Source organism: Carassius gibelio, chromosome A5 (assembly GCF_023724105.1).
Source record: "Carassius gibelio isolate Cgi1373 ecotype wild population from Czech Republic chromosome A5, carGib1.2-hapl.c, whole genome shotgun sequence".
Lineage (NCBI taxonomy): Eukaryota > Metazoa > Chordata > Actinopteri > Cypriniformes > Cyprinidae > Carassius > Carassius gibelio.
Window position 1 is genome coordinate 19,066,399 of NC_068375.1, and position 23,241 is coordinate 19,089,639.

Genomic DNA, 23,241 nt, shown 5'->3' on the forward strand with positions numbered 1-23,241 from the left:
AGAGCCGTATTTTAGCACAAAAACACAATATCCATGTAGCGTTTAACCACACGTTCTGTGTTGTATTAGTTATTGTCATTCTTTTCAGCACAAACTTGCCTTTCTATGTTAATTGTGCTTATAGTTTGAGTCTTGCTGACAAATTCAGTGCTATTTGAATGGTGCAATTTACATTGGGCTGTTTACCAATCATAGAAATTGAACTGAATTGAACTGACTCACTAAATGATAGAGAAGAGCATTATAGCCAGTCATATATCTTGCAGGGTGTAGACGAGCATACTTTTGACATTTTAAAAACGGATCCATGTGATTCTGGCAAATTTACAGCATTACCTTATTTGCATAATTTCTTTAGTGAATTGAGCATAAAAACAATGCAGACAGCATGTGGAAATAAACAGCACAATCAGAGAGTGCAATCAAAGGGTTACTACTCCCAAAAACTTTGTCATTAATCACTTACCCCCATGTCGTTCCAAACCAGTAAAAGCTTTGTTCGTCTTCGGAACACAATTTAAGATGTTTTGGATGAATACCGGTAGGCTTGAGACTGTCCCATAGACTGGTAAATAATTAACAGTGTAGTGTCAAGGTCCAGGTATCTATGAAAAGCATCGTCAGAATAGTTCATCTGCCATCAGTGATTCAACTGTAACATTATGAAGCGACGTGTTTGGAATAGGGATGCACCTAATCCAGATTTTTGGGGTTCGCCCGAATACCGAATCCACTCTTTAAGATTCGGCCGAATCCGAAACCGAATACCGAATCCTACTCGCATCCTTATTCCATTAACACAGTAAACACATTAATGAAGTAAACAACGTCCACAGCAATGTATTTTTAATTTAATTTTATTTTAACTGTAAAAAAAAAAAAGAAAAAAAAAGAATAGGCAACATTATGACAGGATGCAATTACCAAGCTTAGCGTTTTCTTTTCTTTTTAAAAATCAGAATATGTTTGTTGACTCAACTGAAATGAATGTAATTGAACATTAACTCAATAAACATGGATAGTAGGCTGTTTAGTTTTCGTTTATAACAGTAGGCTACAATTAGAACAGTAGCCAAATATTACGAAAAATATTACGGAAGATCACACACATCTCCTGCATCATAATTAAATTAACGTAAAACCTCTAATCTTTCACATGTAATGAGAGTTTAATTAAATTAAAAAAATAAAAAACAAGACGCTCTGCATTAACAGGTGACAGCGGGTTGCAAGTGTGAGAACTAATGTCCCCAGCAGTACTGAAAAGTCTTTCACTGGGCACAGAGGTAGATTCTTGCCATTTTTGCCAGCAGTGGAAATCGCTGCTGGTTTGTCTTCCACCACTGAAGAGGATCCTCTCTAAGAGGAATCAAAAGCCTCACCGAAAAATCGCTTATCTCCACGTCAGCACCCGATGTGACTGGCTGGCTCTGTATTGCTACGGTAAATCGTCCCAGCCGCTCAAGATTCCTGAACCGTTTAGTTTAGAGCGAACTGTCGGGCCGTGTTCCTCCTCATATAAACACCCTCACGCAATCAACGGGCGCGTGACGTCGACCAGCGTAGCGCAAGCCTAGGGTTCGGTTCGGTGAAAAAAAAAACTAAGGTTCGGCCGAAACCGTACCCCTTTAAAATGCCCAGTATTCGGCCGAATCCGAATCCTGGATTCGGTGCATCCCTAGTTTGGAACGACATCGGGGTAAGTGATTAATGACAAAATTTTCATTTTGGGATGGAGTATCTCTTTAATTGTTGGTAATTCCAGGCTGTTTTTTTTTTTTTTTTTTTTTTTTACAGTTCACAAGCTAACGTACCTGAATTCATTCGCTGACATTAAAGATAAAAAATTGTGCCCTCAGGTTTATAAGTAACTGCAATTACTGCCTCAACATCAAGGTCTTCCTTTGTTCAGACGTTCATGGCTTGATTTATTGAGTGAGATCAGCTTTGGGTTCAAGCTTCTTTGTGAAATCAAGGACGTGCAGGTGTGTCAAGCACGTCCATTCACTCCAGACCACTCACTCCCCTTTCTGCTATCACATCAATCACTTTGGAAATGTCACATATATTGTTATATGCAAACATAAAATTTTTATGAGTCAAGTCAATGAAATGATCTCTGTTTTATAGTGGAAGAGGGTATGAATCTATACTTCAAAGCAGGCATTATCTTCATATATATGTGTGTTTATTGAGTGTAATTAAAGAAAAGTTAAGTGAATGTTTATTGTTGTTTCTGTTATAGAGTAATAAAAGAAAATGTTTCTCAAGTGACCTTGGTTGAGAAGCTTAGCCTATGCCATGCAACAGTAAGGCATCGTTATACAATAGTGCATACAATAACCTCAACCTATACAGTATACATAGACTGCCAGTGTAAACATTGTATACATTCAACAAATATGAAACATAAACCATAGTACTTTATTAGTGTACTGTTGAAATGAGCATTGATTCCACTGAGAAAATAACCTCTTCCACAGTCTTTGTAGCAGTACACACAGACTCCTGAGATTGTGTCTGTTGACTGTTCTTTCCAGTGTTTTATCTGTCATATCATCGTATCGAACTTTTATTTTTCCATTGTCACCTTTGACTTGGTTGTGTTGATTTGTAAGGCACTAATCCTTGTAAGCATGCTTTAGAACACTATGCACACTGTTAAAAATTTATTGTAATTTTACAGGAAATTCCTGGCAACTAATTGCCGTGAATTTACAGCAAGTAATATACAGGTAATATATTGTTTTTTTAATACAATAGAGTCCTGTATTTTTACAGCAGTGCTACTGTGATTAAAGTAGCATTATTACAGTAAAATGCTGTAATTTATTTTAATTTCCTGTATATTTACTGCAACTCAGTTGCCAGGAATTTCCTGTAATTTTACAGGAGACAATTACAATATTGTAATTCAAAATAATAAAATACTGCAATTTTCCATCTTCCAAAATTAAAACCAAAACAATGGCAACTTTTTATTATTTTTTTTATTAACACACTATGCAACATCACATATTACAAACTTATTTTATCTTTTTTTTTTTCATACAAATAAAATTACAATTTCACTGAAGAATCTAGCTCACTTCCAGACGTCCAGACAGTCTATCATCAGGGGGAACATGGTAATAAATAACAAAAGGTCCCAACCAGTCTTGAACTGGGGAAGCTGTGGGGTGTGGGTGGGCATCAATACTAGCCCATCAACTCAAAGCCCAGGAGTCTTCTTAATAAGGTGCAGACAGGTGCGTTGATCCCCCGTCTCTTCACTGCTTTGCTGACATCTTGGAATCGATTCCACAAAAAGCTCTGAAAAAAAGAGAGTGAAAACAAGTTTTCATATCAGGTAATGATAAATACTGTGTAAAAAAAAAAAACATAAGTAAACTTTCATTGTAGTAAAAAAATGACGTTGATGTATTTATTTAACATCAACACATTTAACAACATAACATTTAGAATTACATTGGCTTTTACATTGTTTTTCTTAAATATATAATGTCACTGTATGCACTGTAAATTGAATGTCGCTTTGGACAAAAGTGTCTACAAAATGGGTCATATGACGTTGCTAAAAAGAACATTATTTTGTGTATTTGCTGTAATGAAATGTTTAAGCGGTTTAAGGTTAAAAAAACACATTATTGTTTCTCCTCTACAGGTACTCCTCTCCTCGCCTTCTGAAACGTGTTGATTTTTACAAAGCTCATCGTTCTGAAAAGCGAAGTGTGCTCTGATTGACCAGCTATCCAATCTATCTATAATGTGACTGAAATGTTATGCCTCTTAACATACTGTGCCCTGTCCGGCCGAAGCAACGAGACAAACATTTAAATAATGTTTATTTCATTATAATGTCAAAACCCATTATAAATGTGATATAAACATGATTTCTAGTCGTATTCTCTTTTGGAAGGCCAAACAAAGTAGTTTCCCTTTTTAAAGAAACAGTGTTTAAGAGTGACGCTTCAATTCAAATGAACGAACAAACATATGAGAGCAATTTCAAAAGCATAAAGAGCTGTCTGTTCTGCTCTCTTTAGCTCTCGATCGACCTGGATGTTTTAGGCAATATTAAAATCCTGACGGGGACGTGTCCCGTATGAACGGTGCATATGGCCACCCTATACAGATCTTCTTCATTCACCAAGAGCTTGTAACACTCCAAAGAGAAAGGAAAAAGTAAAATCACATCTAATGACTTGAACCCCCAAAATTTACTTAATGAAAATTGTAATGTTAAACTGCTGTCTGTCAGACTTCTCTGTGTTTACATAAATGTCTTGCAGGGCAATACCAACTCTATATTAGACACTTAATAGCATTAGCTTTGTCTCCATCCAGCTTTTTAATGCACATTTTAACATTTTGAAAACAAACAAAAAAATCCTGAATGGAAACGGTTCAAATTCACAGAAAATATTCTAATGTGAATAAAACTTTTTATGTGGATTGACTTGCTAATAAATGCAACATAAATGCACATTTGTTGCAACTCTATCGGCTGTTTTAAGTTGCCCCTTAAGTTTTGATCCCACATCGTTTCATGACTACTCTCCTGTCCATTTCCAATTTACATAAAAGAGCTGATGGAAATGCTCTCCAGTTATAGGGTTTCTTTGCCAAATTTCTACGAATGCGCTTAAAAGGTGCAAAGGAATTGGATGGAAACCTGTCTTTTGACATCAATGCATAGAGTATATCATAGAGTCTATTTTCTTTATAAGTGTGCAAACAGTTTTAACATACCTTTAGTGCTTGAGGCCTCTTTAGGATACTGTTAGTTAGACACGTAGACAGCGAAGGTCGCTGGACTCCATTCAGAAGGTTGTTGTGGGGCCCCATCTCACAGTTGTCCCTTCCAAAGACATCATCCATTTGTCTGCACTTAGTGCCTCTCCTGAAATGCATACACAATATGATAACTAAAAGAGCACTAGAACCCTTCACTACACACGCATGAGTGGCAGTATTGGCAGAATTGGCAAAAGTACCAATTTTATCAGGTGGGAGACAAAGTTATGGTATGGTTTTTCCTAATTTAGACTAGGCATTTTAAGGATGCAATAGGATTATGTTGAATTACAGCCTTTCCTTTCTTCTTTGACATATAACCATATGACAATTATTAACAGGGCTTAAAGCAAGCAAACGTATGTTCCATCTAGCAGCAAGTGTGCAGCTGATTCTGCGGAGTGTCTACATCTGTTCCCGCGCAGTCTTTTCCTTCTGCCTTGACCGTTCATGACCGTGGTACGGTTATGCCGCGTTTCCACCGACCCCACCTCATTTCAATAAGATGAAATATGATATCAAACACCACTGCCTCCTTTCGTTCTCATTTTAATTTGTTAAACATATTAATAGCCGCAGAAATGAAGTTCAAGGAAATGTGTAACGTTAGGCCTTCATAATATAAAACAAAATATTATACCAAACAGTACCCTATTGTTTCCTTTTTTTCATTTTAACATATTAAAAGATTAACTGAATAAAGACCAAAGATTACCTGTTCGGTTCACCCAAAACGAATTATATTTTATGCTTTACCACTAAAGAGACATCACAGCCAGCGGCAAATGTCAGAAGGTCTAGCCGAGTTGAGAGTGCTCCCGACGGATTAATGATCACTGAGCTCCCGCTGATCGCGTGGAGTTGACCGTCTCCGACATCAGCGAAACACATTTTTTAATAGACGCAGTCTTTATAAATAAACCGCATATTTGAGTTTTAAACAACTACATTCTCGCCTGAAATAGTTAAAACACTATACCTTTCATGACACGATGACAGTAATATTTCAAAAATTATCAAAAGAAACGGCGGTTGAAATTACAATGCTGCATTGCCACTCCCGAAAGTTCAGTAACGTTACCTTTGAACAAGTACCTCGCGAGCAGGGACTTTCTGAGGGGCATTTTTTTTACCCATAACTTTATTTAGATCATGGAAGCTGCGGTGGAAGCACACCGAGTTCCAGCTCAAAGTCCATAGTTTCTGGGTAAAGTTCTTGCGATGTAAATCTGGATAGAGTATGAAGACGCGATTTTAACTAACTTCACCCTATTCCACTGAATTATACCAAATGAAACAATCAGCACTCACTCAGATCACCAGTATTAATATATAAAGACTTATAAAACAAATTTTATGTTACATACCTGAGACATGTTCTTTCTTCCAAAAAAATGTTAAAATACTTCTGGTACCGTCCGTTGGCCGCGTAATTTCAAAATTCAAACACCAGCGATCCCACAATGCTATGCGGTTGCTGTAAAAAAATGCTTCTACAGTGTAGTTACAATAATTTTACAGGACTGTCCGTTAATTTCCCATCATGCATTTGGATTTACAACAAAAACATGAATACAGTGCGTTGTTGTAAAATTTATTGTAAAAATTACATCAATTGCTAACAGTGCATGTAAAATGAAAATAAAAAATAAATAAAAACAAAGTCCAGTCGCATTTACCATTGCGCTGCAAATTTTCATTTCAAATGCAATCCAGACGATAAGATTTCCCCATGCCAATTTCACAACAGTTTAAGTTCATGCACAGATTCATCACACTGATCAACAGAAATCTGGTTGTTTTATAAGTGATTTCTGTGTTAGCTGACCTTCATACATTGTAAAACTATGGACAACTGAGAATGGATTTCACTGAACCACAACTCAATGGCTTTTGACTGTTTGGTGTATTTATTCTTGTCATGAAGTGCAGTGGGTCTATTTTTTTTCTTAACCAACACTATTCTGAATATCTACCTGTACATATGAGCTGTGGTTTTCTTTTGTTTTGTGGTGTAGTTTAATCCATTCTTCTTCTTTTTTGTGGTGTAGTTCAAATGCAGTTGAAATAATAATGACTGAAAACGTCAAACTTTATTGAGACTGCTGCGGCCCTGGTCTCTAACAAGTTTAGTAAGGACACATACATATACACACACATATATATATATATATATATATATATATATATATATATATATATATATATATATATATATATATATATATATATACACACAAACACATATACACACACACACACAAAGCACAAGTAAATAAAACAAAAAAAAGGGGGGGGGGTTGCTCTGCAGTTTTGCAATAAAAAAAAATCTTAGTAAATACAAGTGCATAAAATATTAACCAAATGCAATTATCATATTGCTGTGGCTAGCAATCACAGTTTTGCTGAGCTGAAATAAAAGGATACTTCTTATTGCCCACTTTGCTTTGAATAATTGATGATACCCTCCAAACAAATGTACAGTATCTTTAGAAGTTATTGTCGAAGATTAGAGTGGAAGATTCAGTCTATTTGGGGAGTCAAGTAATCAATAAAATCTCTTGCTTGATAGAAGAACGCTCTCATTCTCTCTCTCTCTCTCTCGTTCTCTGTGTTTCAGGTTGACATGCTTCGGCCAACAAAAATAACAGGCGTTATTACCCAGGGGGCGAAAGACTTTGGGCATGTTCAGTTTGTCGGCTCCTACAAACTGGCTTACAGCAATAATGGCGAGAGATGGCTTATATATCAAGATGAAAAACAGAAGACAGACAAGGTAGGATTATTTCAAAAACTTATCGCAAGACCAAAAGAACATTTATCTTTTAACCAAAGGCACTTTTATCTCAAGGTTGATCTGAATTGCCTTGATCTAAAGGTTGTATTTTATTTATTTTTTTTGCTAAACCTAAACACTACTCTAGTTTATTTCGTAAACCTGGCTTCCATGGATAAGTTTACATCCCAAAGTCAATGAAAGAAGCACCTCCTTGTCTGGAATGAGGGTTGTATATTCTCCTCCCATGCCCTCCCTTCTGCACTGTCCCAGGGCAGACTCTGTCTTTCTTTCTCTCTCTCTCTATGGTCTGCCTACAACCAGATAATGGTTCAATCTGCCCAGTCTCAGTGAAAAGTGTGCCAAACATGTTTGTTTACAAGGCTCTAGTGGGTTACAAATGTCCATTCCATTTGCCTGAGCTTGTCTTATGAGGCTTCTGGCGTTATTTAAACCTAGCAACGGCAGGGTTTGTTTGTCTATGTACGTTCTGGAAACATTGTTGAATATACTTGCTAGTTTTTGAAAAAGATACACTTTTATCTGGGAGTCAGGGTTGTTAAATGAAAAAGCTAAAAGTTGACTGAAACATGGCTTTTAGCAGTAGACATATGTCTCTTTGTGACCTTAATATTTGTAATGTTTGTCACACAGCCCTGTGTCACAGCTCTTATTTTAGTTCATATTCAGCACTGAGATTTGCACTGCATTTGGCTAATGTTATAAAGATGTGTGCCATGGCTGGAAGAGAGCCGGTGAATATTAGCTGGCACAGGGTCAACACCTTGGCAAGCAAAGCACAGCATGGATCTTCAGATGAAAATGTGAAAAGCCAGAGATAGCTTCCTTCGATTATAATGAGATGATTAAAAGCTGATCTGCACCCCAGTGTTTCTCACTTCTTCTTTAATGATTTTTTTTTTCAGTTTTCCCAAAGTTCTTAGCTCCAGTTTTATGACATAAAACTACATCTCACAAAATGTTTAATCATACTTGCTTATAAGATGCAATAAACTGTAATTTCTGGATAAAGTGTAGAAATCACTATATATATATATATATATATATATATATATATATTTTATTATTATTATTATTTTTTTTTTTTTTTAATGGAGGCAGCAGTAAGCACGAAAATTCCCATACTAATTTTTTCTTTTTATGGTTCTTATGAGGATAAAACAAATTTTAGTATAGCCTTTAACATGACCCGATTCCAAGTTTTTGGCATAATGCTAGAATGTTGTAAGAGGTTGTAAGTTTAGAGTAGAATTCAGGGTGTTACTAAGTTTCTAAGGTGTTCTGGGTTGTTGCTATGGCATTACACAGTGAAAAAAAAAAATATTATATATATATATATATATATATATATATATATATATATATATATATATACACACTACTATTATTATTATTTCTTTTTTTTTACTTGTGTGTGTGCGTTTATTTGGCGACAAGTTGCTAAATTGACACCCTACCAAGATTGTCGGAATTATTGTCATTGTCGAAATACGGTACTAGTCTGCTTCTACATCTTCTTTTGCATACCATTTTAACTACATTTCAACTTGTAAAAAGAATGTATATCGATAACCACAATAACTTGCATCTGTCGTTCAGGCCAAGTCATATTTGTAAAATATAAATCTCTGAAAGTGATGCTCAAAGCTAACATGACTTCAACGTTTCATTACATCTCTTTTTGAATGAATCAGTGTTTTTGAATGTGTAGTTGAATTAATGGTTTTAAAGACAATGTCTTACCGCCACCTTATGGGAGACCAATGTAACTGCACTGATTGACATACCGTCTATAACGCATGATTGCATTTAAGCTTTTTAGATTATCTTGGTGAAAAACAAAATATGAAGTAGAAACTTTTTTTTAATGGTCACAGAACTTGTCTGGAAAAATCCTAGCTTTTTTTGTCAATTGCTAATTTCCAGACGACATAAGGTATAAAAAATATGTAATTCTACTAGCAATCTCTAGAAGCAGGGCCGGCGCTCTGCACACACACATTACGCACTGCGCGTAGGGCACCAAGTTCTTGGGGGGGCACCAAAAAATCTGGGTCGTGAAAAAATTGTCACAATAGGCTACTAGTATGGATAACAAATAAAATATTTATAAAAGCATGTTAATATACAAAAGCAATACAAAAGTAATATAGGCTCAGACCAAATTAGTCGAGAAAAAGTGAATCTCTGTGCCAGTCTCCCTCTGGTGTCATGTGTTTCATGGTAGCCAATCATAGCCAGTGTTTTTACACACATGCCAGCACACACGCCAGCGGCACCAAACACACACACACACGCAACAGCTACACAGAGATTCGCAGCAGAGATGGCGAGTCAGGAGCAATCTGATGAAAAGTTGGCATTTTCAAGGTTAAGATATAAGCACTACTTCAAATTCATTTTGGTCAAAGGCAAGAACGTGCATGTAATGTGTACATGTAATGTGTGACACGCATCTACAAAGCTAGTGGCCAAAAACACCCTTTCTTACAAAGATAATACTTGAAGTGTAGGATAAAACTCTTACTGTCTGTTGACGTGCAATAAATATTGAAAGTTATGTACCTGTCTGTTCTACTCATTTCAAATGACTTGTGAAAACTGCAAAAAAAAAAAAAAAAAAAAAAGGTACAAATTCTCTGACATGTAGCAACTTTTTTTTTTTCTTTTTTTTTTCAGTAACGCAAATAGTTACTTTCCCTGGTAACGAGTTACTTTTATTATAGAGTAATTCAGTTACTAACTGAACAAGTACTTTTTGGAACAAGTAGTGAGTAACTAAAACTACTTTTTTAAAGTAACGTTCCCAACACTGCTGATAGCTGATTTTGCAGCTAGGAAATGTAGGCGTGTGCCTCTGTAGGGCCTCTGACAACTGATGGTAGTGGAAATGTTTAATATAGTTCTATATAATAGCAGAATGGTCTCTTTATAGATATGTAGTCCCTCTGTTGAGTAATTTATACGGTGCAGTTATGCATGGTTATTTGCAGTTTAAAATGTGCACTTTAAAATTCATACTTCATACAATTAATACACTTATACGGTTATTTGCACTAAACTTTTTTTGCGCTTTTAACTTTCTGTGTTTACTTTGTTCAGTTCCAATTATTCATTTGCAGCAGTTATTTTGGAAGTAAAGAGAACCTAACTAAGAAATTCTGAATGGTAGTTATTTCTTTGGTGGGTGGGTGGTTGGGGAGGGGGGGCACCGCCAAGCATTTGTGCTTAGGGCACCCAAATGGCTAGCGCCGGCCCTGTCTAGAAGCGAGGATAGTGGCAAGAGAGTTTGTAAATAAATGTAACAGTTTCCCTGTGCTTTGCTTGCCTTGCACCTGTCAAAAAAAGAGACAAATTGACAAGTTTTCATGGTCCACAAGAGAGTGGCGTCAGTGCATTAACAACTCGTTCATCTTGGCTCTGTAAACACTTCAAGGATTTAATGAAAACTGATTCTGCTCTGGCTGTCACTCCCCAATATAACCCACTCTGTATGTAAAGAATGGCATTAAGCATTCAGAAGAGTAGTGACAACCAAATGTAGCTGCATTGTGTACTCGTGTGGCCTAATATCTCTTGTAGTCTGTTCCTGAGATCTTACTCTACCTTTGGGCAAAACCCAAATGTGCTTAGCCTCAAGAGACACACACCAAATAATTTCAAACAAGCCATTTTGGTAACACACTCACATAATGCTTACTAACCCCATATTTTCTAGACAAACAACAACTTTAAAACAGATTTTACCTGTTTTCTGTCAACATTAATCAGCCCACCTGAAGCTGTTGGCAGTGAAGAAACTCTGATTGGCACAGTCATGCAAGACATCATTGATTAGCTGTGGTCAACGTCAAGGGGTCAATTAGCCTGCGAATAGAACTATTCCCTCACAAGCAGTGGGGTCAATAGCACATTAGATGGCAGTAAATAACATCGCGTCCCAAGATTAGCTGTCAGTGGATTCCCTTCCCCCATACAAGCATGTAGCCACGTGCCATTGATGTGGTCCTAAAGAGGAAGATGAAGCTCTGTGGTCTATATCAAGATGCCGCCACAAATGGCAACCATGGTGCTGAGCTCCGCAATTCTTCTGCCATTTTTTTTAATCTTTTTTTTTCTGTGTTTAATCATTATAATTATATAAGGTTTTACCAGAGATGAACTCCTTGATGAACGATCAGATAATCATCCAATTTGGCACTGGTGCATCTCGTTTAGTTAATCATCTTAACTAGCTATCTTAACATTGTTTGGCAAAAAATCGCTTAATGCACCTTAAAGGTCACCATCTGTTAGGACCTAAAGAGGGACACTTACAAAGACTCTACTGCTAAAAAAAAGGCCCAGCAGAGGTTGTACTTCCTTTGCCAACTTAGTAAATTCAACATGCCACATGAGCTGCTGAAACATCATTATTGAGTCTGTCCTGTGTTCATCCATAACAGTCTGGTTTGGTTCAGCTACGAAGTCAGACATCAAGAGACTAAAATGGACAGTCAGGACTACTGAGAAGATTATTGTTCTTATTACTGCCCAAACTCCAAGATCTTTACACCTCCAGAGTGAGGAAAAGGGTAAAGCAAATCACTTTGGATCCCACACATCCAGCCCACTCTCTCTTTCAAATGCTGCCCTCTATTTGGCCCTACAAAGCACTAACCAGAACATCCGGGCACAATAATTTTTTTTTTTTTTTTTTTTTTTTTTTTCTGAAAGCTATATTCAACTTATATATCCATAATAACTGACACATTTATACGTACCATCTGAAAATGTATGTTACATTTGTAAACTACATAAAATGTACACTTGTAATTAGCATATTTTTTTTCTCTCTCTAATAATATTCTGTATATATTGCATTTAATTTTCTTTTTTTTTTCTTATGTTAATATTATATTTTATCTCTATGGTGTAATTCCCATGTATGTCTGCAGTATCATGTATGTTTGCACTATGTCTGTGCTTTCTTCTGCTCTGGAAGCTACTGTCGCCAAGACAAATTCCCATTGTGTATATGCATACTTATTGACTTCTATGTTATTTTTGATTGTATTGTAAATTTTGAAGATGGCAGTTGATTAGCAGCAATGCATAGGCTTAGAAGATTCATATCAGCATTTGAATGAAGAAAGAAAAGATATGTGATTGGATTCCCATGATGGGTAAGAACAGAAGGAAATATATGGTTCTTCAATATGGAATCTTTTATTGTATCATTTGTATCGGTGTCAAAACCATGACTTACAACCAGGAATGGCACAAGTTCCCTTGTCTTTCGGTAGAAGGTGCTCTTAATGTCCTCATTGCAGAAATCAATACTGTGGAAACATTGCCCAATGGGTTAAATAGAAGGCACAGACCAGAACTGATTGGATGGGAAAAGTAAAATTATATTTCCAGCCACTGAGCAGGAAGTTCAGGTGAGGCTTAGTGAACCGCAAAGGGCATAGTGGGTATTATTAAGGAGAGCACCTTCTGAATTTTAGAGGTGTTCCTCTGAAATGCCTGCATTAATATCTGTGAAGACTTGATATAGATGGACAGTACAGGCAGTTTCTTCCTTTTTTCTATGTTGGGAAAAAAAAATGTTTTGTGATTTTTGGCATGTTTCCGTCATGGCATTAGCCAGGGTTTGAAAATCGGTCTGGGGGGGGGGGGGGACTGTGCTATACTAACCCCTACAAACTCATTATGTAATAAACACATTTGAGACAGAAAGATATTTTCTGGTGTTTTGGAGGGATGAACATTGTACCACAATTATACCATATTTCTTGCATCAAAATTTGTTTATACCTTAATATAGGTTTGGGGTGGATAATTTTATCAGTTGCTTATTATTCATGCAACAATACACATATGTTATTGTGGCGAGTGGGGCGGGGCCGAGAGGCGTGGGAACGAGGAGTGAGGCCAGGTGTAGTGATTGGAGATGAGCTACACCTGCGCCCCACCGCCAGTATCGAGTCCCACGTAGGAGATGGAAGGATATAAAACTGGAGCGACGACCGTGAAGGACGAGAGAGGACCAGGCCTGGACAATATTTTATGTGTTTGCTTTTTATTTGTGTTTTGCTGTTTTATTTATTTTGAATATTAAAATTTTGTTTTGATTGTGCGCCGGTTCCCGCCTCCTTCTTCCCGATGAATATGGAGATTTGTATATCGTTACAGTTATAATTTTCATTAATAACAATTGCTATATAGATAATAACTTTATCTAGTGCCCTTATGAATGTTTTTAGCATGATTCTGTGAAAATGTAACTAATCGAGCGCAGCGTCAGTTCAGTCAGGCCATTGAGGCAAGGCTGTGAACAGCTGATGCGGTCAGCTGTCAAATCGCTCCAATCACCACCTCTCTCCTATTAGACACGGGACCTATATATACGTGGCACTATGGCTCGGTAAGTATGCTCAACCTTTCGCAACCCTCCCTCCCTCCCCATTATAAGCATGAGCACATTACTGCGCACCTTCTGGCTGTCGTCTTCTTTGTTTCAGATCACTAAGGCTTCCAAAAATCTTAGCTGGTATTGACCTCACCGCTGTGAGTCACCCATCTTCATAAACAGGCTACAGGATAGACGTATCACTGCCACATCCACATGATTATCACTGTTTGCTTTAAAGACTTAATTGTTATGTATTTCTAAAATTCATGGTTCCGGGGGGTTAATGTTAAAGCTCTCGTATGTCAATTATTCTGGGAGTAAGAACCCCCATATGGAACCATACCGCCAAAGATATATATATACAGGGTTCTAAATTAACTTTTTTTATCACCAGCAAATGTGGCTGGTAACTTTCTAAAGTTACCAGCCAATCAGAATTTCCACTAGCCATTTTTTTTTTTTCCGGTAAAAATAACAAATTATGAGTGCCACTAAATGCATTTGATCATTTTATTAACATTGTTGGCATGAAAAACATCAGTTTATAAACCGTACTCACGAATTCATAAACCGTTACCTTGGTTTAACAAATTATGCCCACGAATTTCCAATCCGTGCGCTCAGTTTTTGTAAACCGTACCCTCGGTTTTTGAATCCGTACCCACAAATTCATAATCCGTGCGCACACTTTCGCAATACGTTCCCACGGATCTGTAAACCGTACTCACGGATTCATGCAGCAAGCTCCTATTAACATACAGTTTTATTGACTATTATTATGTGGAATAGGTTTAATAATAATAAAGGAATAATCTTATAATAGCAACTGATTATTATTGTAAAATAAACCTGGCATTGTGACTAACTCTGGAGTAAATTTTTCCTGTTTTTTCCTGTTCCTGTTGTAAATTGTTTTGGATAAAAGATTCTTATGCATAACCTGTATAATAATATATAATAATGATAAAAATAAAAATAAAGTTATTTTTATCATTTTAATTTGTAGGCTAAATAAACGATTACAAGAAAATAATTCATGTATTGCTTTATTTTTAAATAAACTTTGACAGTTTTGTAAATGCTTGTCTACAATTCTTTCTTAACATGCATGAAGACTTATTTTTCTGATTTTATTATACTAAGCTCCATCCACCCCACCTGCCGGAGTTAGATGCATGTTTCACTGTTAATGTTATTAATAAATAATGAGGCCGAAAATAACATTGCATTCAGTTAGAGAGAAAAGGAATGAAAACATAACCGGCATATTATTTGTTTTGTATTGCTTTTTACCCTTATTTTCTTTTTCTTTTTAGCGTTTTTTTTTTTTTTTTTTGGTCATAAAACACAGGCGGCTGTGTCTTATCCTATTGGTGATTAATATAATAATCACTATTAAAATAAACGCTAAAAAGAAGACTATTTGTGAATGCTGATCGTGGACTCATTGGATACTATGAAAAATAATGTTTAATAAACAGAAATGAATCTGCCGGTGGGGGCGGAGCTACAAATGCGTGTCAGTTTACAAATACAAATCCGAGGGAACGGATTGTGAAAGTGTGCGCACGGATTATGAATTTGTGGGTACAGATTTAAAAAACCGAGGGTACGTTTTACAAAATCTGAGCGCACGGATTGGGAATTCGTGGGAACGGATTGTTAATCCGTGGGTACAATTTGTTAAACCGAGGGAACAGTTTAATGAATTTGTGAGTACGGTTTATAAACTGAGGGGACGGATTGCAAAACCGTCGTCACGGATTGATTTTTTTTCTCCTACAGGTGACGTGCGGGGCTCTCCTTAATATCCTCATCCCCTGCCTCGTTCCTCTTTTCGCCCCCAGAAATCTGTCCCAACCACCGCCACATTTAGTTTAATCTTAATTTTTTTCTTTAATAGCTAACTCCCTCATCTTTCAGTCTATGCTCCCTGCTCTGGCTCCATTCATTCTTCTTCCTTGTGTTTTCTGATGGACGCTATTCGTTTCCATGTTTTTTCGCGCTGGTTTCACTGCAAACTGCGTGCAGCCAATGAGCATATGAAACGTCATCACGTAGCATTACAGCACAGTGTTCGTGGGAAATGTAGGAAGTGCTGCCAGGGGGATAAATGACCAAGAACAGAACCTCATGTCATGCATCACCAGCCAAACTGCCTAGTAAGATTTAATTAACACCCGCCAAAATGAATTTTAACCCGCATTTGGCGGGTTGGTGGGTGTTAATTTAGAACCCTGTATATATATATATATATATATATATATATATATATATATATATATATATATATATATATATATATATATAATTCAAATACTTTTCAGATAAGATAAATATATCCCACTTTGTTAACTTTCTAAAGTGTCAAATTAAGTATTGATTATATTGCTGGATCTGGCAACGCGGCAGAGGCTGCGCCCGCGCCCTAACTCAAAACTCTCTCAAGCCTCATTCACTCCTTCAGCATCTCACAGGGATCATTTTCATTCAATAGACCCTAAACATTTTTGAAAAACTGTCTAAACATGCAGACAATCATATGAAGAGTTTTAAATAGCAAATTTGACGTTCAGAGAACAGATTTTATTTCTGAACATGAAAAATTTAAAGATGGCCTCATAGCTGGCAAAGGGGCATGTTTTGGTCACTCTTCTAAACATATCACGTGATCTTGTTCTTATCACTCCATAGTAAGAATACAGCTTTCAAGCTTTACTGAGATCTTATTTCACCCCCTCATATCCCCAGCTGCTTTCAACTCAAGGGAGAAAATGCAATATCAGATTGTATCATATCTCTTTTTTAACCTTTCAGATTTGGAGTTGATCTAATGGTTGTCTTAAAGTGCTATTTATCTGGTTGTTGGCAATAGGGTTCTGAGGGTGATGGGCCTTGAAGATTAAATTGAAAACAATGCAACCTACTATTTACTGTGTTCAGGTGAGATGAGCTCCAGAACAGCAGTTGCATTAGCCCAGTATATTGACTAGCATTCACTGAGATTCCCTCTCTTACACAGAATCAATTTAGAATCGCTGAACAGCCTCTTGATGGGTGTGGGAAAAAGTGGCAGTTTGGTAATGTGTTATATTGTCATAAGTTAAATGAACTGTGTGCTGTGGCTTAATGGCCAAATATGAATATATAGTGGTCTGCCTTACTATCCATTTGTAATTGTGTATTTCTAGAAAAACTGATCAGAACCTTTTAAACTGATTGGAGTTTTAAATATTCTCAAATACATACTCCCATTTAAAAGTTTGGTGTCAGTAAGAATTTAAGATCACCAAGGTTGCATTTATTTGGTCAAAATACATTACAAAAAGCAGAAATAATATATATATATATATAATAGTATTAGTATAATTTATTTAAAACAACTGTTTAAAAACTGCTTAAGAATATGTATACTAAATGTGTAATGTATTAATTATGTATTAAACATGAATAAATATTATAATCAATTGCAGCTTCATAAATTACACAACCATAATTTGAAAACTGCCACCCTAAGCTTGCTTATTTACAGGTAATAAGCAGTGAAAGGTTGGCACAGATCTGTGTCATGACAGAAATTCAGATCAGGTCCTAATAGGATTGCTTTCCTGCTGTGTCACACCAGAGCTTCTCCGTTTTATCAGCGCTCAGGGGAAACAGAACAAATGTACCTGTGGAGCCCTCACATTTGATCTACAGTATTGTTTGAGATTTGTTTGTTTTAGCGATTGTGTCCTCTTTTGGTCCCTGTCAGGGTGTGGGATGTCAGCCCTCTGGGTAAATAATGTGGCCTGCCACTTCATAAACACTTACTTTTATAGACAGTGCAGACAGTGTCAGGAAAAGGCGAAAGCTCATGCAATATCTCCATCATTAGTTAATAACATTAAATTGAGCGAGCTAGTGCTCTACAGATGAGGTTGGAACAGTGCAAAATATGAATTTTGCTCAGATGAGCAAACTATATGGATAATGCAAGCTAGCACATAAGATAAAACAATATTATATATCTAGGAATATATAAAAGATGCTGTTGTACTTAATAGATGCTCAGTTTCATAGAGGGTGTTTTTGGCTGTGTATTTATACTACTTACAGTATCATGACATGCTTTCTTTACAGTCGTGTAGGTTCTATTGAAATCAGTTCAGTTGGTATTATTGTGGTGCCTGAATGTGGAGCATTTCAAATCAGTCACTTATAAGGTTAACATGACAGTTATGCTGCTTTTGAAGGCAATAGCCTATGTAGGAAGGGAGGCAGGTTTTGAAAAGGGTTAATTATGTGGCACTGATGATTGTCAAATTCTACATCAAAGCAAATCACATTTCAGAAATGATGAGCCCTGTACACAAACATTGCTCTATCCCACGACAGAAAGGAATTCCCAGCTCACAGCCACAGCTAAAACAAAACATTTTGGCTACGGATAAACACAAAATCTTCCCTCAGCTCATATGATAATCTTATATCGTATGTACTCATGTGCTATTTGAACTGACTGTTATTACTGTTTTACATTTTACTCCTCACAATTTTAACTTGAAAATTACATTTTTGTGTTTAAGTTTCTTCCATTTTACACACATAAAATGTGCTGAACAGAAGCAGAAATGTGAGATCTGGAAATGAAAAGCAGACCACGATTACTAGACCTCAAGAACCTGTTTGAGCAGAGATCAATTCTGAAAGGTAGAAAGTGCTTGGTTGTTTAATTATTTTGCTGTTAACGGTCTATGTAGTATATTTACTGACTACACAATCTTTACTCTCCTTTATGCCATTCCAGATGTACAGTATCTGTCTATCTATCTCTGTCTGTCTGTCAGTGGCAGAATTGAATCAGTTGCAAAATCCTTGCTTAGATTTAATACTCAGATCTCTCTACAGACAACCTTGTTTTGCCATGCTGCAAAAGGACTTGAGATTGCCTTGCCACTTTGAGTATCACTCAAGGGATTTTTACACTGATCCTCTCCATAGAAGGGACCCACTTCAGAGCACATGTTTATTAATTGAGCAGTCTTGCAGCTTGCAGATTCTATGAAGTGATAAAGTGTCCTTCCCTTGTGATCAAACTCCAAAAGCCCTCACCTCTAAACAGAATATCTGTTATACCTGATGGACCTACTTAGATAATCCTCCATTTGTTTCTGCATGCCATAAGTGTTCTAAAGACAACTTTCGTTGCATGGCTCTGCAGTGATGAGAGGAGCAGTGAGGGGATTAGATTAAGCAGTAAACACCAGACACAGATTTATGGGATGTCTTAGAGATTTGTTTTCTTTTCAGCTTTTATGCATAATTGTTCCGAATATTCTTGGGTGCGCAGGGAGAGAAGGTAATTGAGAGTGACTTGTTTCCATCATTTCTTCAGGGGGGTACATCAGAAGAGTGAGATGTCTCATTTGGAAAGGGTCACATAAAGCTAAAGCTTTCACTTGAGTTTTAGTGTTTACTGTTGCGTGAAAGACTAAAATGCATTAAGTACCATAAAAGAGATGTTCACTACATTACACCTCTATGAGTCTGTTTTTATTTAGCAGCTTTTTCTAGTTGAATAGCAACAATATCTGTTGTTCAGGTAATTAACCTTACCTAGTTAGTGGAGTTCATTTTAATTTTACAGATCTTCAGCTCAAACTCTCATAATTAAATTGAAAAATCATGATGTTATTCTAGATTTTCAATAAGCTGTTAACACTTGTTCACCGTATTACAGGACAAAGGATATGTCACTGCTTTTATTTATTTAAGATGGTACAGCTTAACATTACAATGTTGGTTATAGCAATATTTACCTTTAAATGCAACAGCTTATACATCATTATTATAATTATTTCTGGTTGTAATATTTGCATCATGGGCATTGTATTGTGACTTGTTACAAATCAGTTTAAGAGGTAAATTCAATTTAGGGATGTAATGGTACACATAATCATACCAAAAAATTCCTGTACAAGTCTTTCAGTTTGGCACATTTGTATACCAATTGAATACAGCATTGTTTTAACCACTGCACTTGTGTGCCAGATGTGTGTGCTGTTTAATGCATCTGAAACGTCTTTTCCTCAGTGCACGACTTATATCCTACATTTGTATTCTTATCTAAATGTTAGAAAGTCATGCCAGTATTTCCATTTTGCATTAAGGATCATCCTGACAGCAAGCAAGTAAATCTTTTAAAGAATGAGTATCGGAGTGCATGCATGTATGTCTAACAGACGGAGAGCAATGACATGGAAGCATAATAATTCTTACTTAGATATTAATAATGCTAAAATAATTTGCATTCAAAAGTGAAAGCATTTCAAATTATGTTTCCCATAAAATTCATGTTTTCAGCAATATTGACAATTTATTAGTATTATTATTTAAAGATAGTGGCATAGTTTGTACAGTAAATCAGTTTCTTTCTTTTTTCCCCCCTTTTTTATGCAATGTTTTTTTTTCTCCCACTGTACCAAAAACATACCAAACTGTGACTTAAAATATGTACCAAACCATGATTTTTGTGTGCTGTTACAGCCCTGTTACAGTTACAGACAGTATCAAATAACCTATTTGTGCAAATTCTAAAGGTATTCATAATTTAAAGTATAGTTCAATAGCAGCAATTAAGTTATCCATCAGATGATACAGCTTATCTTTACAAACACAAATAATGAGGGTTGGGTGACTTTGGTACGAAGTCTCAAATCAATTGGTCAATAGAAATAGCTCTGATGGACTCTTTGTGAACCACTTGATTTATATTTGATTTTTTTCCCACAGATTCAGCGTTCATCCACAACACTGCCTGCACATACACTCGTGTTTGATTTTGCATATACTGTACTGTAATTGGCCATATTAGAATCACACAGGCGCCTGTGGTGTCATCAGGGTTATAAAATGTCAATGAAAGACATAAGAGTAGCCAAATAAATCTTGCTTAACTCTCATGTATTTCCTGCCATACTATCTATCGACGCTCACGGCCAAAGTATGCAGACTTTATCATTATAAAAGCATGTTGGGAAAAGCTTGGCACTGAAAAAACATTCTTCTGTATGTAGATTCCCTGCAAACACACAGGGCATTAGATGAGAAGTTCAGCAAATGGGTTTGTTTTGAGCTGCCCTTTTACCAAATCCGTTTTTTTTTATTTTTTTTATGACATTTCTCCCCGATCTGGCTCAGAGTACATTGGAGAGAGTTGAGCTGCAAAGCACAAGATTGGTTCCATGGTGCAAAAAGGGAATGCTGATTCAGTGTGGAAGAGAGAAAGTGAGGGAATATGTCACACATTTATGTAATGCTTGCGACACCAGCGATTAGACACACAGGTTCTCTTGCTGAATTCCCCCTATCTCTGAACTCTTCGCACTTAACATACACATATGGTCAGAATTGTTGGTACCCTTGGTAAATATGATCAAAGAAGGGTGTGAAAATAAATCTGCATTATTAATCCTTTTGACATTTTATTTAAAAAATCACGAAAATCTAACCTGTCATTGTAGAATAAGAAAATTAATCAGTATATAATTAAGGAATTTTTATTTTTCTTTCCAACAGGTCTTTCAAGGAAATTTTGATAATGACACCCACAGAAAGAATGTGTTAGATCCTCCCATCTACACCAGATTCATCCGAATTCTTCCATGGTCGTGGTATGGAAGAATCACTTTGCGTGCAGAATTACTGGGATGCACGGAGGAAGAGTGAAGACCCCTTTTCTCTGGCCCACATTCGATATAAACTGTGCTTTAAAATTTACAATTTAAATTGTTTTCATCTGAATTTTCAATTTTTGTAATATTATGATTTGTTTTATTTTATTTTATTTTACCCTACAGAGGTTGGGTTCAGTCATCTATTATGTCCTGCTTGTTTGTCCTTTTTATGGTCTGTTACTCTTTTTTTAAAGAGCTAAATGGAGGTTAAAAATTCACTGTGGTTTATGCAGCTGAACAATAGCCACTGTACAGTGTCACTTTAAATCAGAAAGAAAAAAACAACAACAATTTGACATGCAATGCTTATTGGGCCATAATCAAACACATGACAAAAAAAGACTAACATTAACATACTGTATAAAATATCTTTCTACTTTCATTTTAACAGCAGGCCTGTCTGAAGTTATATCTCCACTGACACTGATGTTGTGTAGACAATAAATATGATGGTATTGTATTATATGTAAAATGCAAACTAACTGCATGATTCAAAAGTGAATAGAAGTATAAGACAACAAGATGTATAAGTTCAAATTAAACCATTTCGTAAATCTTTTTTTTTTTTTTTCAATCATTTCACATTTTTATGATCAGTTTTCTCATACTTCTCTAAAGACACTGTTACATGCCCCATAACATAATGACATCCCATAATGAAAGCAACACTACAGTACTGGAAGCACCTATTACAGACTAATCTTAACTAATTTGAAGGTAAAGGTACATTTACCTAAAGGTTATGTAGGCAGTCTGTAACAACAACAGGATATTTGTTTTAAGAAAATAATGTCCTTGGGAAATTCATAATTTAGAGGTATTTTAATGTATGCAATTTAATTTACATTTACTGTTTAATTTACAGACGTCTCAGTTTTTTCAGTCTGTTTACCTGTTAACTACCTGTACTACTGTCTTTTTATTTAATTTTCTTGATTGTAAAAACCTCAGGATAGATGTCACCTTTTTTTAGTACTTGCAATGTTATGATTAAAACTTTGGAGTGCTTGTTAGAAAATGTGAAGGAATATTAACATACAAAAAAATGTGTTGTATTGACTGCACTAAGTGGGGTTCCTTCTTTTTTTTTTTTTTTGGCATATAATAAAATCATCAATAAATAACAGTTTTCATGTATGGAAAGATTAGATACAGATGTTTATACAGCTGCTAGGTAATCATGGAAATCAACTTATTTCAAAGGTCAGCACCAGTGGGTTGTGAAATCATTTTATGTGACTGCATCATTTTGCATCTGGAAATTTTCAGCGCTCAAGACATACATGTAATATATATACAACAATCCATGTGTTGGTGGTGGGCGGGGGGTGGGGGTGGGGGGTTAACACTATTTGTACAATATTGAACGTCAAAAAAAAAAGAAAAAAAAAGAAGAAGAATTCAGCGTATATCTTACAGCAGAATCATCATTTTTAACTAACAGATAAATGTTGGCATCATGTTTTTATGTTTACTATGATTATCTACATAAAGTAATATCAATAATTCTTGTCTAAAATTTCCCGGTGTCC

General features: G+C 36.0%; 1 protein-coding gene across 2 annotated transcripts in view; it reads left to right on the forward strand.

Moving 5' to 3' along the window:
- The window catches only part of LOC127999450 (EGF-like repeat and discoidin I-like domain-containing protein 3), a 174,740-nt gene extending 151,722 nt beyond the window's left edge, over positions 1 to 23,018 (forward strand). For both annotated transcript variants that reach the window (XM_052592186.1, XM_052592187.1), the window contains 2 exons: positions 7,418 to 7,573; positions 21,552 to 23,018. In XM_052592186.1, the coding sequence (XP_052448146.1) occupies positions 7,418 to 7,573; positions 21,552 to 21,701 (306 nt within the window). In that variant the 3' untranslated portion in view covers positions 21,702 to 23,018. The remainder of the gene's footprint in view (positions 1 to 7,417; positions 7,574 to 21,551) is intronic.
- The last annotated feature ends 223 nt before the right edge of the window (positions 23,019 to 23,241 follow it).